General features: G+C 35.9%; 1 protein-coding gene across 2 annotated transcripts in view; it reads right to left on the reverse strand.

Moving 5' to 3' along the window:
• The window catches only part of LOC309857866 (ankyrin repeat domain-containing protein 26-like), a 38491-nt gene extending 21883 nt beyond the window's left edge, over window positions 1–16608 (reverse strand). The window contains exons 1-3 of one of the 2 annotated variants that reach the window (XM_082750602.1): window positions 15398–16608; window positions 9139–9291; window positions 843–1015 (exon numbers count right to left, since the gene is read on the reverse strand). In XM_082750602.1, the coding sequence (XP_082606728.1) occupies window positions 872–1015; window positions 9139–9291; window positions 15398–15454 (354 nt within the window). In that variant the 5' untranslated portion in view covers window positions 15455–16608 and the 3' untranslated portion in view covers window positions 843–871. The remainder of the gene's footprint in view (window positions 1–842; window positions 1016–9138; window positions 9292–15397) is intronic. The other variant, XM_082750601.1, reaches the window with a different exon arrangement.
• Window positions 16609–17130: the final 522 nt, after the last annotated feature.

The following is a 17130-nucleotide window of genomic DNA, read 5'->3' on the forward strand; positions in this document are numbered from 1 at the left end:
AGTGGAAAAAAAAAGCTGAAATGTAAAATATTTATCATTAATGTGAAACTGAATTAAATGTGAATAATGTTCATTCTTACATTAGAACGCATGCAATCTGATAATTCAAAGAATAATAATATCATTTAGTTTTTTAAAAAGTGAACAATACAACTTCAGAATAATTGAGGTACCTGGGGTGCCTGGCTGACTCAGTCATCTGAGTGCCTGACTCTTGGTTTCTGCCCAGATAGTGATCTCAGGGTTCTGGGAGAAAGCCCTGTGTCCTACTCAGCATGAAGTATGCCTGGAATTTTCTCTCTACCTGTCCATCCCCCACTCGTTCTTTCCAAATAAATAAATAAGATATTAAATATATATAAAAAAGGAATAATCCAAGTATGGTACCATTTCTTTTATATAGGAATGCCCAGAATGGAGCACAAACAAGCAACTGACTGAGCCACCCATGGACCCCATGGTCAAAATTTTTAAAGCACAGTTTTTTCTTTTCCTCTCAATAGCCTTGTTTTATACTAACTGGTCTTAAAAAATAAAATGACTTTCTACTGTGAATCATTCTGAAAGATCAATTTAGTGTGAATAATAATGAAAACTGAAATTTTTAAAGGGAAGGAACAAATGCTTTCAGAAATTTACCAAGTTGTTATAAAGGAAGTAGAGGAAAACTCTACACTGCATATAACCAAAATGTAATTTGGAGTAAAATGAATTAAAGCATTTTATAGACAAATAAATTAACCTCTAAAAATAGATCAACTTCTTTTAATTTTTTTTTCTACATTCAATCTTGTCCTGTCTTCAAAATCCCCTTTATATTGTTCTATTTTACTATATCCTACCACGTTGACTTCTACACAACTTCTGAGGTTTACTTTCTGTTGTTCCCCAACTTCTTTTTATTCTTCTCTAGAATTTCACATTTTGTTGGTATTTTTTTCATAGATGATAACTCCTGAATAAGAACCTGGTTTCTTGAAGTCATAGTTTCCAGTTTTGCTGTTAGATCATCAACCTGCATGAATAAAATAATATATAGTTGGAAGCAGAGTGAAAAGAGTCCAATGCAAAACTAAGACCCCACATTTTTTTCAAAGATTTTAAATCTCTGCACCAAAGATGGGGCTTGACTCAAACCCCCAAGATCAAGAGTCACATACGTTACTGACTGCTCCCCGGGCAGGTGCTCAGATTTTAAAATAAGTTCATTTTCAATAAAATGTTATCTATATTGTAGTAAAGTCTTGTAATGCAGAACCTCAAATAACTAAGAAATGAAGAACAAAATTCAAACCACTAGGAGTTACTAAAATCGATCTCTGCTGTCATCCTCTTTGCAACACATTTGTATTTAATATTTATACTTTTATTTTTCTGATTGTTTCAGATTTTTCCTCCATAAAATAACTGTAAGTCACATCTTAGTAGAAAGTCTCTTAACCCTTCCCTCGTCTTAACACTCCATAATTTTTTTAAAGATTTTATTTATTTGAGAGGGAGAGAGAGCAAGACAGCAAGAGCACAAGAGCAGGGAGAGGGAGAAGCAGACCCCCCACTGATCAAGAAGCCCAGCATGGGGCTCAATCCCAGCATCCCAGGATTACAACCCAAGCCAAAGGCACTTAACTGAGCCACCCAGGTGCCCATGTACTCCATAATTTTTAAAGACGTTTTAGGAATCTCATATTGACTTATGTAGGTCTGAGCCAATAAATGCTTACCAAAATAAGACATTGAAAATAAGACTCTAATTAATGAATCTATAAATACTGATTCTATTGCCATCAGACTTTTTCTGAATTACAACTGTTTTATGCTAATTTCAATTGCATTCTGAAGAGAAATGATTCACAAGGTTAAAAAATCACATCTCTCAGTAAAAAAAAAAATAGTGGGGAAAAATTTAGTGAGATTATCCATATATTTTTGGATAAAAAAAATTCTTTAACTCGACAGTGTTACAATCCTTTGTTACTTCCCACAAAATAAGAGAATATACTAAGCAATGAAAACAACCAAAAAACTTGCTGGAGCTCAGTGATGCTGAGTTGGGAAGATCTCCTTTCCTTTAGATATGACTGGAAAGACAAGTGGATGTGGTGGTTTTATAAACTGACACTTCTCCCATGACAATCCCTCCACTTCATATGTGTTGGTCTTAGTAACTGGTTCCTAGTGAACAGAATATGGCAGAGCTGCGGTGTGATTTTTAAGGCAAGGTTAGAAAATGTGATATAGCTTCCATATGACTTTCTTCTTCTAGGAAACCTCACCCTTAGAATCCAGCTGTTGTGGGAAAGCCCAGGGTACCTAGTTAAGTCTTCATGCAAATATTCCAGCTGAGACTGCCCTAGCTAACATCCTAGCCAAAAGCCAGCCTCAACAGCCAATCATGTGCATGAACAAGGTTTTAGATGATTCTAGTTCCCAGTTTCCAGTCATCCCAGGTGATGCCAAATGAAGAAGAAATGAGTTGGCCTGACTCAACCTTGTCCGAAGATTTGTGAACAAGATGAATGCTGTTTTGAGCCACTAGGTTTTGAGATTGTTTATTATACAGCAATAAATAACTGGCACAGATACTGATATTAAAATGGGGTGCTGCCATTAAAAAAGAAAACCAAAAAACTGAAACTAAACCTTCTTTGAACCAGGAAGTGGGTGGAACCTGAAAGACGAGTAAGAGTGAGAAGTAGAGAAGAGTAAGAATGAAAACCAAAAGGGTTCCAAGAGACTGTGAGTGGAAACCTGATGGCCCTTGAGAGGCTTACAGCAAAGGTTTCTAGACAAGTGAAGAAAATGACACTAGAGGGAAAAGGAACTCGTGCCACAAACCACATTAAAGTAAATCTGGTAGGAGAGATAAGCTAAAGAAAGACGATTCAATATGAAGAAACCAGGACTTACTGGGTTCACCTATCTGTTCCTCATTTACAGCTTCTCCACATGCTGTATTGTCAAATAATGCTAAAATAAAGAAATGGCTTCTGGGTTAAAAGCAAATCCAGGACAACATGGCCTATGGATGAAGCCAAAACTATAAACCCTTTATAAGTCCTTGAGAAGGACTTAAGGTGTGCCTCAAATTTCTTTAAGGATCTTAAGAGTGTGAGAATTTGAAAGGCATTGTTAAATGAGAGCTGCACAGGAAACCTGAGGTGAAAGCTTATCTCAAAAGACCTGGGAGAATGGATTTTCTAATGGCATGAAATCCAGTCGTATTCACAGAAAATTCTGTTCTGTTTTTTCCCATTTAGGGTGTCATTACCTGTGCATTTTTTATATATGACCTTTATTATGTTGAACTATATTCCTTCTAAACCTACTTTTTGAAGCTTTTTATCATGAATGGATTTTTTACTCTTTTATCATGAATAGATGTTGCACTTTGTCAAATGCTTTTTTTAAAAGATTTTATTTATTTATTTGACAGACAGAGATCACAAGTAGACAGAGAGTCAGGCAGAGAGAGGGGGGGGGGGAAGCTCCCCCAATTATCAGGGAGCTTGATGCGGGGCTAGATCCCAGGAGGCCAGAATCATGACCTGAGCCAAAGGCAGAGGATTTAACCCACTGAGCCACCCAGGTGCCCCTCAAATGCTTTAACTATATCTTTTGAAATTATCAGATGATTCTTCTCCTTTTATTAATTTGGTGTATCACAATGATTGATTTGCAGATATTAAAACACCCCCATATCCTAGGAATAAATACCATTTGATCATGGTGATGATTTTTTTAATGTATTGTTGGATTCAGTTTGGAGTATTTTGTTGAGGATATTTGCAACCATGTTCACCAAAGATACTGGCTTAGAGTTCTTTTTGTGGTGTCTTTGTCTAGTTTTGGTATCAGGGTAATAATGGCCTCATAGAGTGAATTTGGAGTTTTTCCTTCCTTTTCTGTTTTTTGGAATAGTTTGAGAATCGGACTAACTCTTCCTTTAAAATGCTCTGTAGAATTTGCCCCTGGTCCTGGACTTGTGTTTGTTCATAGTTTTTAGATTAATGATTCCATTTCTTTGCTGGTTCAGTCTCTTCAAATTTTCTATTCTTGTTTCAGTTCTGGTAATTTATATGTTTCTAGGAATTTATCCATTATTCTACATCGTCCAAATTGTTGGCATACAGTCATTCATAATATTCTTTTATAATTGTCTGCATTTCTGTGGTGTTGATTGTTATTTCTACTCTCTCTTCTGTGATTTTATTGGGGTCCTTTTTCTCTTCTTTCTGATAACTCTGGCTAAAGCCTTATTGGTTTTATTAATTTTTTCAAAGAACCAGCTCCTGGTTTCATTGGTCTCTCCTATTTTTGTCTTTTAAAATTTTCTATAGTGTTTACTTCTGCTCTAATTTTTTTAAAAATTTATTTGAGAGAGAGAGAAGGTGGGGAGAGGGTCAAATGGAGAGGGAGTAGAGAATCCTCCAGTTGACTCCCCGCTGAGCAAAGAGACAGAAGCAGGGCTCATTCCCAGGACTCTGAGGTCATGACCTGAGCTGAAATCAAGAGTCTGCTGCTTAACCAACTGAGCTACCTACTACTACTACTACTGCTCTAATATTATCTCCTTCCTTCTGCTGCCTTTAGGCTTCATTTGTTGTTCTTTTTCTATATTGTTTAGGTGATGGTTAGGTTGTTGTAGATTTTTCTTATTTCTTGAGTTAGGCCTGCATTGCTATATACTTCCCTCTTAGAACCATATTTACTGTATCTCAAAAGTTTGGGCAATTGTGTTTTCATTTTCATTTGCTTCCATGTATTTTAAAAATTTTATTCTCTTATTTCCTCATTGGTCCATTCACTGTTTAGTAGAATGTTACTTAACCAACATGTATTTGTGGTCTTTCAGACTGTTTCCTGTGGCTGACTTCTAATTTAATAGTATTGTGATCAGAAAAGGTGCATGGTGTGACTTCAATATTCTTGTATTTATTAAGACAGGTTTTGTGGGTATTATGGAGGGCACATATTGCATGGAGCACTGGGTGTGGTGCATAAACATTGAATTTGGGAACACTGAAAAAAAATTAAATTCAAAAAAAGACTTGTTTTGTTGCCTAATATGTGATCTATTCTACAGAATTTTCCAGAATGTGTATTCTGTTGTTTAAGAATGGAATATTTTGAATATATCTCCTTAGTCCATCTAGTCCAGTGCATCATATAAAGCCACTGTTTCTTTGTTGACTTTCTGACCTGTCTTTTGATGTAAGAGGTGAGTTAAAGTACCCAACTATTGATTATTTCTATTCCTTCCTAAAATATCTGAATTGTACATTGACTTCATGGATACTTTTGCAATTGGGAATAAAAGAAATAAATTTCATTGAAAACATATATAATAAAATTAAAGGACCCTAGTATTACTGTATTATTATCAATTATTTCTTTTATGTTAGTCATTAATTGTTTTATATACTTGGGTGATCCCATGTTGGGTGCATAAATACTTACAATAGTTAGTTCTTCTTCCTGTCAGATTGTCCTCTTCATTATGATATAGTGCTCTTGTCTCTTACTGCAGTCGTTCTTTTAAACTCTGTTTTGTCCAATGTAAGTATTACTATACTGGCTTTCTTTTTATATCCATTTGCAGGATACATGTTTTTTCCATCAACTGACTTCCAATCTGCAGGTGTCCTTATGACAAAAATGAAACTCTTGCAAGTGGCTTATACATGGGTCTTCTTCTTTTTCTTCTTCTTTCTAATCCACTCTGACATCCTATGTATTTTGATTGGAACACTTACCCCATTTATATCCAAAGTAATTATTGATAGTCATGTATATGTCATTTTACTACTTGCTTTGTGGTTGTTTCTAGAGATGTTCTCTGATCATTTTTTGTGTCTTTGATATTTTACTGGTTTTCTTTAGTGATATATTTCATTTCTTTCTCCTCTTTGAGTGTTTATCGGTGGCTTTGTTTTCTTTTTAGAGAGGGCATGAGTGGAGTGGGGAGAGGGAAAGAGAAGCTTAAGCAGACTCCATGGCCGGAATAAAGTACAGTGCAGGGCTCAATCTCACAACCCTGAGATTATGACCTGAGCTGAAATCAAGTCAGATGTTTAACCAACTAAGCCACACAGGCACCACTATTAGTGGGTTTTGATATATAATTTGTGTATAACCTCTTCTGCATATAGAAGTCTATATTAAGCTGCTGGTCTTTAAGTTTGAGCCCATTCTTTTCTCTTCTCCCCATGCTTTAGGTAAAGTATTATATTTTATATCCTTTTTTCCTGAGTTCCTTAACTTATTTTTTATATAAATTGTTCATTTTTGCTACTTTTGTGTTTCCTGCCTTTATACTGTCACATTTGGTCTCTTCTTTCCACTCAAAGAGTACCCTTTAATATTTCTTATGGTGCTAGTTTAGTAGTCCAAACTCCTTTAGTTTTTATCTGGGAAACTCTATCTCTCCTATTCTGAGTAATAGGCTTGCTGGATAGACTATTCTTGGCTACAGATTTTTCTCATTCATCACGTTGAATAGATAATACCACTCCCTTCTGGCTTGCCAAGTTTCTGCTGAAAAAGTTCCTGCTAGCCTTAAGGGGTTTCCCCTGAAAGTTACTGACTTGCTCTCCTGCTTTTAAGATGTTTCCTTTATCAGTGTATTTTGCAAATTCAATTACAATAGGTCTTGGTGTTAGCCTACTATTGTTGATTTGGATAGTTTTCTGTGTCTCCTGGATCTTGATGTCTGTTGCTTTCCCTAGATTAGGGACATTTTCAGCTATATTTCTAGAAACAAGTTTTCTTACACCTTTTTTCTGTCTTCTTCTACTGGGACTCCTATAACTTGAATGTTATTACATTTGATGGAGTCACTGAGTTCCCTAGGTGTGGTCTCATTTTGCATAATTCTTCTTTCTCCCCCTTCTTTGGCTTCATTGCATTCCATTACTTTGACTTCTTAGTTGTTAATTTGTTCCTCTGTCTTTTCCAGCCTACTGTTCATTGCATTAGGTGTGTTTCTTAACTCATTTATTCCACTCTTCAACTCTGATTCTTTTTTAACTCTTTTATCTCTGTTGTAAGGGTCTCACTGATGTTGTCGTTCTTTTCTAAAGTCCAGTGAGTGTCCCTATGGTCACTGCTTAAATCCTCCATCAGCCATGATATTTACATCTGTCTCACTTCAATCTCTGGACCCGTGGCTTTATCCTATTCTCTCATTTGAGATAAAATCCTCTGTTTTCTCATTTTATCTAAGTCTCTGCCAGCTTCTCTGTGTTAGAAAAGCCAGTTATGTCATCTTCTCCCAAAAGTAATGGACTTATGAGAAAAGACGTGATGTAGCACCCAGGGTCTCGTGCTTAGGGGGGTATGTCTAGTGTGTGCAGCATGCACTCTGCCGTTGAGTTCTGGCTGCTCTATCCTTCAGGCCAGACATCTGCAAAGGCACTCCCTCACTGCTGTGGGCAGTGTTTGGTACCTGGCCTGAATGTAGCAACTTTTAACTAGGTGTGCCCTGGTGTGCTTGTGAAATGAGACCTGTCACCACCTCCACTGGAACTCATGCCTTCCTGAATCTGGTTAGATGAGGTGTGGGCAGGGGCCTGTGCTGATTTTCTGGGGTAAAGGCCTGCTGTGGTGGAACTGAGGCAAGAATGATTGAGCAGGGCAGTTCCACTGGAGTGCGAGGGGATGGTGCTTTGTGTAAGCAGATTAGGCAGCCAGTGTCAGAGCTGTACTTCATCCCGCAGATGGCTCTGTGCTTGTGCTGAGGGGCACTGGAGGGAAATGGTACCAGCTGGTTCCTTTGTTCCTAGAGTGTGGTTTCTGTGAAAGTCAATTAAAAAAAAAAAAAGACTAAGAGATGGTGAAATCAACACAATTAACTGAGAGGATAAAATGTGATGCCAGGGAAATAAAAAGATATGCCCAGACAATAACTAATTGAACGTTCACAGCAGCATTATTAATGGCTAAAAAGTGGAAACAACCCAAAGGTGCATCAAATGATAAATGAACAATGGTTTTATCCCACAATGGAGTACTGTTTGATAATAAGGAATGAAGCACTGATATATGCTATGACACAGATGAACCCCAAAAACATTAAGCGAGGGAAGCTAGTCACAAAGGACCACGCATTGTGTGATTCCCCATATATGAAATATTCAGAATGGGCAACTCTATAGAGGCAGAAAGTAGACTTGTGGTTGCCTGAGCCTGGGGGCAAGGATTAAGAGTTTCTTTTCAGGGTAATTAAAATGTTCTACTCGATGGCAGTAATGGTTGCACAACTCTATCAATATGCCCAAACACTGAACTACAAATATTAAATGGGTGAATTGTATGGAATGTGCATTCCATCTCAATACAGATTTTGCTTTAAAAAAATCCAATGGCAAGGCCTAGATAATTTTCTTAATTCTCTCTTTTGGGTGTATATAGTATACATGAACTAAATACTTCTGTGCATTTATTATATACTGAAGAGGAAAAGAAAATGAAGGAAATGCCAAAGTTCAACTGGTTTGTGAAATCACTTTTCTGTACAAGTTATCCTGAACTCAGTACAGATTCTGTATCCATTCAAAAGAGTGAAGATGAGAAATAAGACAATTTTCTTAAACATTCTATTAAACATTATCTTCTGCTTTTACATGGCTTAGCTCATGATGGTAACAGAGGGATCATTAAAAAACATTATTTAGCACACCTGGGTGGCTCAGCTGGTTAAGCATCCAACTCAGGATTTTAGCTCAGGTCATGATCTTATGGGTCATGGAATCAAGCCAGCATGGGGCTCTCTGCTGGGCAGGGGTCTGCTTGAAATTCTCTCCATCTCCCTCTGCCTCTCCAACCACCCCTACCACAAATAAATAAGTAAGTCTTTTAAAAAAACTATTTAGTAGGAAAAAAGTCCCAATTTCTGTGAAGAATGATGTATAAGTTTCACCTTTCCTAAGGGTAACTACTATAAGAAAAAAATATATAAAACAAATAACAGAATGAAAGTCAAAGTTTAAGAAATAAGTACATTGTGAAGATACTAAAATTATACTAAATTAATTATAATGAAAAAGGGAAGGAAGTGATCCATGGAAATAAGTATCCTAAAACACTTCATATTATTTAACCACCTACAGATCAACTTGACATGTGACATTTCATACATACCTGACTCCTACTCTGAGTCAGTTTTTCCTTTAAGTCTTTTACCTCATCTTCTAAATTCATACGACAACGTGATGTCACCTCCAGTGAAGCCTCTGACATAGATAGTTTCTTTAGGGTATTGGCCAGTTCTTCTTGAAGTTGTCTCACAGCAACCTAATGAGACATTTCTGTTACTGGATTTATAAAATCATCTTGCTATTAAATTATGTTAACAATATATAACTTGAACCTATGTATTTGGAAAATTTCACTACAAACATCAATTCATCTCCTTTTCCTAACATGTACACATTATGGCTGTTTAATGAATTTGGCTAAAGACACAAAAAGATGTTCTCTGCCTAGTCAGTATTATGTTACTTAGTTAATTAATTCAGCCCCACTATCCTTTCCTTGTGGGTGAATTTTCCCAAAGCTTCCCAATCGACTGAAGTCTCAAAAAGAAATGGGTATATAGGTGGGACTAACATTGGTAAATTCTACAGTATGAAATGTTTTCCTTCTTTTTTATTATAGGCTTCAATTAATGTCAGAATTCCCCACATGTTCAATCCTCTGCTCAAATCCTTTTAATAGATAACTAACTCAGAACGTAAGTGAGGTCATTCTAAGGGCCTTCAAGACCCTAGATGACCTGGCTTTCACCTCTCTCCCTGACCTCCATTCCTGCTACACAAGAATCCTGCCACCCCTCATTAATATGAAAATGGAGATCCAATGCCCAATTAATAAATTACAGAGATACAACTCTCTTTGTGTTCGATAAACTTAGGCCCAAATGATAGCAACTGAGATTTAAAATGAGCAAATTATTTGTAAAATTGCTTACAAAATTATAAATAGCAGTGGGAAGATTAAATCAAATATAGTTTTGCTAAAGCTCATCACAATTGGCCCAAATTATGATTTAATGAAAAGGAAGGGCCTGCAAAGGATTAAAAGGTCATAAGGATACATGATTTCAGACTAAAAATTCAAATTTATATAAATAAGAATAAAATTATGCCAACCTAAAATGTATATAAAGCTACTATGTGTAGTTTGCATAAATGTATAAATATATAAAAGTATATATGTATAAACATATATATTTTTACTTATAAATATATACTTATATATATGTATAAAAAGTACTGAGATACTGTACTTTTTATTCAATTCACTTGGGAAATCTGGAGCTAACTGTCAAGTTAATTCACTTAATTGAATCTCAATTTCAAAATATTTATGCTTTAAAAATCCTCTATGCTTGCAGTGTTGGCTTTTAAAATATATATACATATATACATGGAGAAAATATATATATACAAACACACACACAGATATATATATATACATACATATGTATACATATATATATACACACACATGAAGTATAGATATATATACACACATACACACAGATATATGTACATACACATAAATAAAACAATAATTTCAGAAAATAAAATATATATGTGTACAAAAACATACACAAGTGTACTTCAAAATAACTACAGAAAATATCCCAGAACTCCTTTTGTTACCCACTTCTATCTCCTTTTGTTTGCAAAGGTGATTCTTTAGAATTCCATCTTGCAAATCAATCAATGTGATACAACAAATTAATATGAGAAGAGAGAAGAACCACATGGTCCTCTCAATTGATGCAGAAAAAGCATCTGACAAAATCCAGCATCCGTTCCTGATTAAAGTGCTTCAAAGTATAGGGATAGAGGAAACATTCCTGAACTTCATCAAATTTATCTATGAAAGACCCACAGCAAATATCATCCTCAATGGGAAAAAGCTGGCAGCCTTCCCGTTGAGATCAGGAACAAGACAAGGATGTCCACTTTCACCACTCTTGTTCAACATAGTATTAGAAGTCCTAGCAACAGCAATCAGACAACAAAGAGAAATAAAAGGTATCCAAATTGGCAATGAAGAAGTCAAACACTCTCTTGGCAGATGACATAATTCTTTATATGGAAAACACGAAAGACTCCACCCCAAACTACTAGAACTCATACAGCAATTCAGCAACGTGGCAGGATACAAAGTCAATGTACAGAAATCAGTGGCTTTCTTATACACTAATAATGAAAATAAAGAAAGGGAAATTAGAGAATCGATTCCATTTACTATAGCACCAAGAACCATAAGAAACCTGGGAATAAACCTAACCAAAGAGGTAAAGGATCTGTACTTGAGGAACTACAGAACACTCATGAAAGAAACTGAAGAAGACACAAAAAGATGGAAGACCATTCCATGCTCTTGGATCAGAAGAATAAACATTGTTAAAATGTCTATACTGCCTAGAGCAATCTATACTTTTAATGTCATTCTGATCAAAATTCTACCAGTATTCTTCAAAGAGCTGGAGCAAATAATCCAAAAATTTGTATGGAATCAGAAAAGATCCTGAATCACTAAGGAAATATAAAACAAAATATAAAAATTAACTATAACAATAAGAAAAATAAAGCTGGGGGCATCACGTTACCTGATTTCAAGCTTTATTACAAAGCTGTGATCGCCAAGACAGCATGGTACTGGCATAAAAACAGACACATAGACCAGTGGAAAAGAGTAGAGAGCCCAGATATGGATCCCCAACTCTATGGTCAATTAATCTTCGACAAAACAGGAAAAAAATATCCAGTGGAAAAAAGACAGTCTCTTCAATAAATGGTGCTGGGAAAACTGGACAGCTATAAGTAGAAGAAGGAAACTCGACCATTCTCTTACACCGTACACAAAGATAAACTCAAAATGGATAAAAGCCCTAAACGTGAGACAGGAATTCATCAAAATCCTAGAGGCGAACAGAGGCAGTAATCTCTTCGATATCGGCCACAGCAACTTCTTTCAAGATATGTCTCCAAAGGCAAAGGAAACAAAAACAAAAATAAACTTTTGGGACTTTATCAAAATCAAAATCTTCTGCACAGCAAAGGAAACAGTCAAAAAAACAAAGCGGCAACCCACGGAATGGGAGAAGATATTTGCAAATGACAATACAGACAAAAGGTTGATATCCAGGGGCGCCTGGGTGGCTCAGTGGGTTAAAGCCTCTGCCTTCGGCTCAAGTCATGATCCCAGGATCCTGGGATGGAGCCCCATGTCGGGCTCTCTGCTCAGTGGGGAGCCTGATTCCCTTCCTCTCTCTCTGCATGCCTCTCTGCGTACTTGTTTCTACTACTACTGTCTGTCCAATGGAAAATAAAATCTTTAAAAAAGAAAAAGAAAAAAAAAGGTTGATATCCAGGATCTATAAAAAACTCCTGAAACTCAACACACACAAAACAGGCAAACATATCAAAAAATGGGCAGAAGATATGAACAGACACTTCTCCAATGAAGACATACAAATGGCTATCAGACACATGAAAAAATGTTCATCATCATTAGCCCTCAGGGAGATTCAAATTAAAACCACATTGAGATATCACCTTGCACCAGTTAGAATGGCCAAAATTAACAAAACAGGAAACAACATGTGTTGGAGAGGATTGGAGAAAGGGGAACCCTCTTCCACTGTTGGTGGGGGGGAATGCAAGTTGGTACAGCCTCTTTGGAGAACAGTGTGGAGATTCCTCAGGAAATTAAAAATAGAACTTCCCTATGACCCTGCAATTGCACTCCTGGGTATGTAGTGAAAAGAAGGGCCATCTATATCCCAATGTTTATAGCAGCAATGGCCAAGGTCACCAAACTGTGGAAAGAACAAGATGCCCTTCAATGGATGAATGGATAAGGAAGATGTGGTCCATATACACTATGGAGTATTATGCCTCCATCAGAAAGGATGAATACCCAACTTTTGTAGTAACATGGACGAGACTGAGAGAGATTATGCTGAGTGAAAAATGTCAAGCAGAGAGAGTCAACTATCATATGGTTTCACTTATTTGTGGAGCATAACAAATATCATGGAGGACAAGGGGTGTTAGAGAGGAGAAGGGAGTTGGGGTAAATTGGAAGGGGAGGTGAATCATGACAGACTATGGACTCTGAAAAATATTCTGGCATCCTGTTCTCGACAAAGTTGTTTTTCAGTATAATACCGTTCTTCCACAACCAAAAGACATATTTTCATTAGGATTTTGGATGACTCTGTTAAAAAAAAAACGTCAACAGCTTAAGAGAACTTAAAAAAAATGTTCAAAAGAAATGGCCTTTTTAAATACAATGATTTTTTCCTACATGAATAACTCAAATTTTAATTTAAATAACAGTTAAAATTTGTCATAGATATACAGGTAGATATAGTATGTGAAATAAACTTTCTTTACAAATCACTTAACTAATTCCATCATAGTCTCAAGGTGATTTAGCCCTTATTTTAACATAAAAGATCCAAAACTGGGATGCCTGGGTAGCTCAGTTGGTTAAGTGTCCTACTCTTGGTTTCAGGTCGAGTCATGATCTCAAGGTTTTAAGATCCAACCCTGAGTCAGGCTCTGCACTCAGAGTCTGCTTGAGATTCTTATCCTTCCTTTTCCCTCCCCCTCTACACATTCCCCTACTCATGCTCTCTCTCTCTAAAAATAATATTCTTTAAAAAAATAGCCAACATGCATATTTATCTCAATTTACCCTCCATCCCTTCATTCAGAAAATATACATAGGGTTTATATGAGAAGCCAAGAATTCCAATAAATTAATGATTTTAGCTATAAATATCATAGTTACTATTAGCATAAAACTAAATTTTTTATATATTTTATACCTAAGTAATATACATTAAATCAAAGTAATATTATAAATAATAGTGATGGAAATATGCATATATACAATGGAATATCCCTCAGCCATCAAAAATGGTGAATACCAACATCTGCATCAACATAATGGAACTGAAGGAGATTATGCTGAGTGAAATAAGTCAAACAGAGACAATTATGACATGGTTTTACTTATTTGTGGAACATAAGGAATATCATGGAGGAATTAGAAAGAAGGGGAAAATGAAGGGGGGTAAAATCAGAGGGGGAGATGAACTATGAGAGACTATGGACTCTGGGAATCAAACTGAGGATTTTAAAGGGGAATGAGGTGGGGGAGTTGAGTGAGCCCAATGATGGGTATTAAGTAGGGCATGTGTTGCATGGAGCCCTGGGTGTTATACACAAACAACAAATCACAGAATACTACATCAAAAACTAATGATGTACTACTGTATGGTGACTACCATACGATAATAAAAAAAGAAATCACTGGATTGTAACTAAGAAGCGAAAAATAACTTGCCCTAGCCTGAAACAGAAGAAAAACACAAATCCATAAACTTAACTTTGTCAGTTTTTTAAACTAAACAATTCATTACTTGTTACATCTACCAAAAAATGAATTACATGATTTTCAATGTTACAAACTTAAAAACATTTTATCTTACCATACCTTAAACAGTGAGCCCCAATAATGCCTTTGAGGATGTTTTTTAAAGATTAATAACTCGAGAATAGGCAAACTTATTATTAGGAGCCAAAATCAATAAGCATCAATCAGAAAAGAAAAACAAATTCCTAAATTTTAATTCAAATTATATACTATGATAGTAGTATTATACATCACTATAAATTATCTGCCTGTATCCAGCTATTGTTACGTCCACAGAGAGTAGATAAGAAAAAATGTTAATAATATTTACAGATTCCCTATACTGAAATGAAATAACTGAAAATGTGCCTGTTTATTACCCAACTAGAAACGTCCCATCCTGGAAGGTGTGATTCTACAATGGGCAATTGTGTTGATTTTATGACCCTACTCTCTGAAGTCAACTACACAGAGATCACAAGGCAAAATAAATCTTTAATCTTGGCATTAGTGACAGGCAATACAGAACTGCACATTTTGAACCACTGAGAACTGCACATTAAGAACGACCAAGAACCACTCCTTCTACATGAGTCTAAGTCAGTAGTCATCATTGTTATACTGCTCATAATTTCAACTGCTTAAACATAGGGTTCAGTATTTGATGTTACCTTTTTAGCATGTAAAAACTTACAAAAATGGAAGAAGCAAACAATATTCAGGAATTTTTTTGGTCCAATTCCAAGGATAAAGTTTAACTATAAGCTACGATAAATTCTAACAATATTTTAAAATTTTAACTTATAAAATTTTACAAAAACTAAATATTGGGTTATAATCTATCAACTTCAATACATTCTGTTCAGAAGATCATTTCAATTGAACTATGTTACATTCTTAAAGCAGGGAAAACAATATAAAATTGGAAATTTAAATTTAAATTTGTATATACCTGCAGGTGTTTATTTTCACTTTCATTAAAACATTCTTCCTCTTTTTCTGTTGTCATTTCTAAGTCTAGTTCTGCTGAAAAATCTATATATTTTATTAAAATGGACAAATTAGAATGGTTAGATAAAAACTTTAACTTTCATAAAGATAGAAAACAACATCTTATCAATTAAGAGTTTAAATTAAACTTAATCTTTAGCTGAATATTTAAGAAATACTTTTAATTATCAAAAATTTCAGCAAACCAAACAAACTGAGGGTTGCTGGGGGGAGGGGGTTTGGGAGAAAGGGGTGGGATTATGGACATTGGGGAGGGTATGTGCTTTGGTGAGTGCTGTGAAGTGTATAAACCTGGTGATTCACAGACCTGTACCCCTGGGGATAAAAATATATGTTTATAAAAAATAAAAAATTAATTAAAAAAAATTTCAGCAAACCATTTGGGAAATACTAAATATCACTAGGTTAAAGGCATACAAACATCTCAAAGAATCATTCACAAATTCGCTCATGTAATATCAAGAAACAAAACAATCAGAAACAAATTTTTAAAATGCAGCAGAATGAGGGGCACCTGGGTGGCTCAGTGGTTAAGCCTCTGCCTTTGGCTCAGGTCATGATCCCATTCTGGGATCAAGCCCCGAAACAGGCTCTCTGCTCAGCAGGGAGCCTGCTTCCCTTCCTCTCCCTGCCCTCCTCTCTGTCTACTTGTAATCTCTCTCTCTCTGTCAAATAAGTAAATTTTTAAAAAATGCAGCAGAAAGATATAAAATCACAAAAGACTATTCTTTATCTTGTTGTAGTATCTCTTAAACAACACCCTAAGCTTCAACTACAACATTATTCATGGTTTCCAAAATTACCAGTATTTTTTATGCCTGTATCAGTGTACAACCTTCCTAGGGGTGTATTTCCCTGATGAATGGAAAGATTCCTAAAATGTTTTCCTCTACTACTTGACAAATTTCTTCACATCTTATAGGACACAGACTGCTATGTAAAGTCATCCTTGATTAAGGCTACCCTTCCTTAGATAGATAGATCACTTTCTTTGGGGCTACATTAGTACTATACAGATTTTTCTAGTGCATCTTCACCACATGAACTGTAAGATACTTCTTTATGTATATATATTCCTTTTGTTACTAAACTGTATGAGACAATCTCTCTATTTCTCTTTTTTTAAGGGGGAAGGAGGAGAAGGAGGAGCAAGAATTTTGACCAGGTTCCATGCCCAGCACTGAGCCCCACATGGGGCTTGATCTCACAACTCTGAAATCATGACCTAAGCCAAAATCAAGAGTTGGACACTCAACCGATTGAGCTCCTAGGAGTCCCTGTGTGGGATAATCTCATAAATCATCTCTGTGTAAACACTCTTTATTTTACTCAGTAATTATTTACTGAGTACCCAGTAAGTGCTAGGTACCCAGGTTTAAAGAAGCATGTAGATAAAAGGTGTCAGGAATGGATTTTGTAGAGATAATGCCTGAACTGAGACAGCAACACTGAGGTCAGACAGATTCAAAGGGGCTAAAGGGCAGAAAATGGGGGGAGTATACAAGCCCATAGTAAGACAAGGGAGAGATGCACACAACAGGGTAAATACCTGTCTAAAATACAGGAATCAAAGAGGAAGACATCACCAGCAGTTCAGAATGCCAGAGAAAAGGGCAGACAGTAGAAAGGGTTGGAGAGCTTAGCAGAACTCAAAATTATGAAAGCTTTATATGT

Source organism: Mustela nivalis (genome assembly GCF_964662115.1).
Source record: "Mustela nivalis genome assembly, contig: HAP1_SCAFFOLD_1468, whole genome shotgun sequence".
Classification (NCBI taxonomy): domain Eukaryota; kingdom Metazoa; phylum Chordata; class Mammalia; order Carnivora; family Mustelidae; genus Mustela; species Mustela nivalis.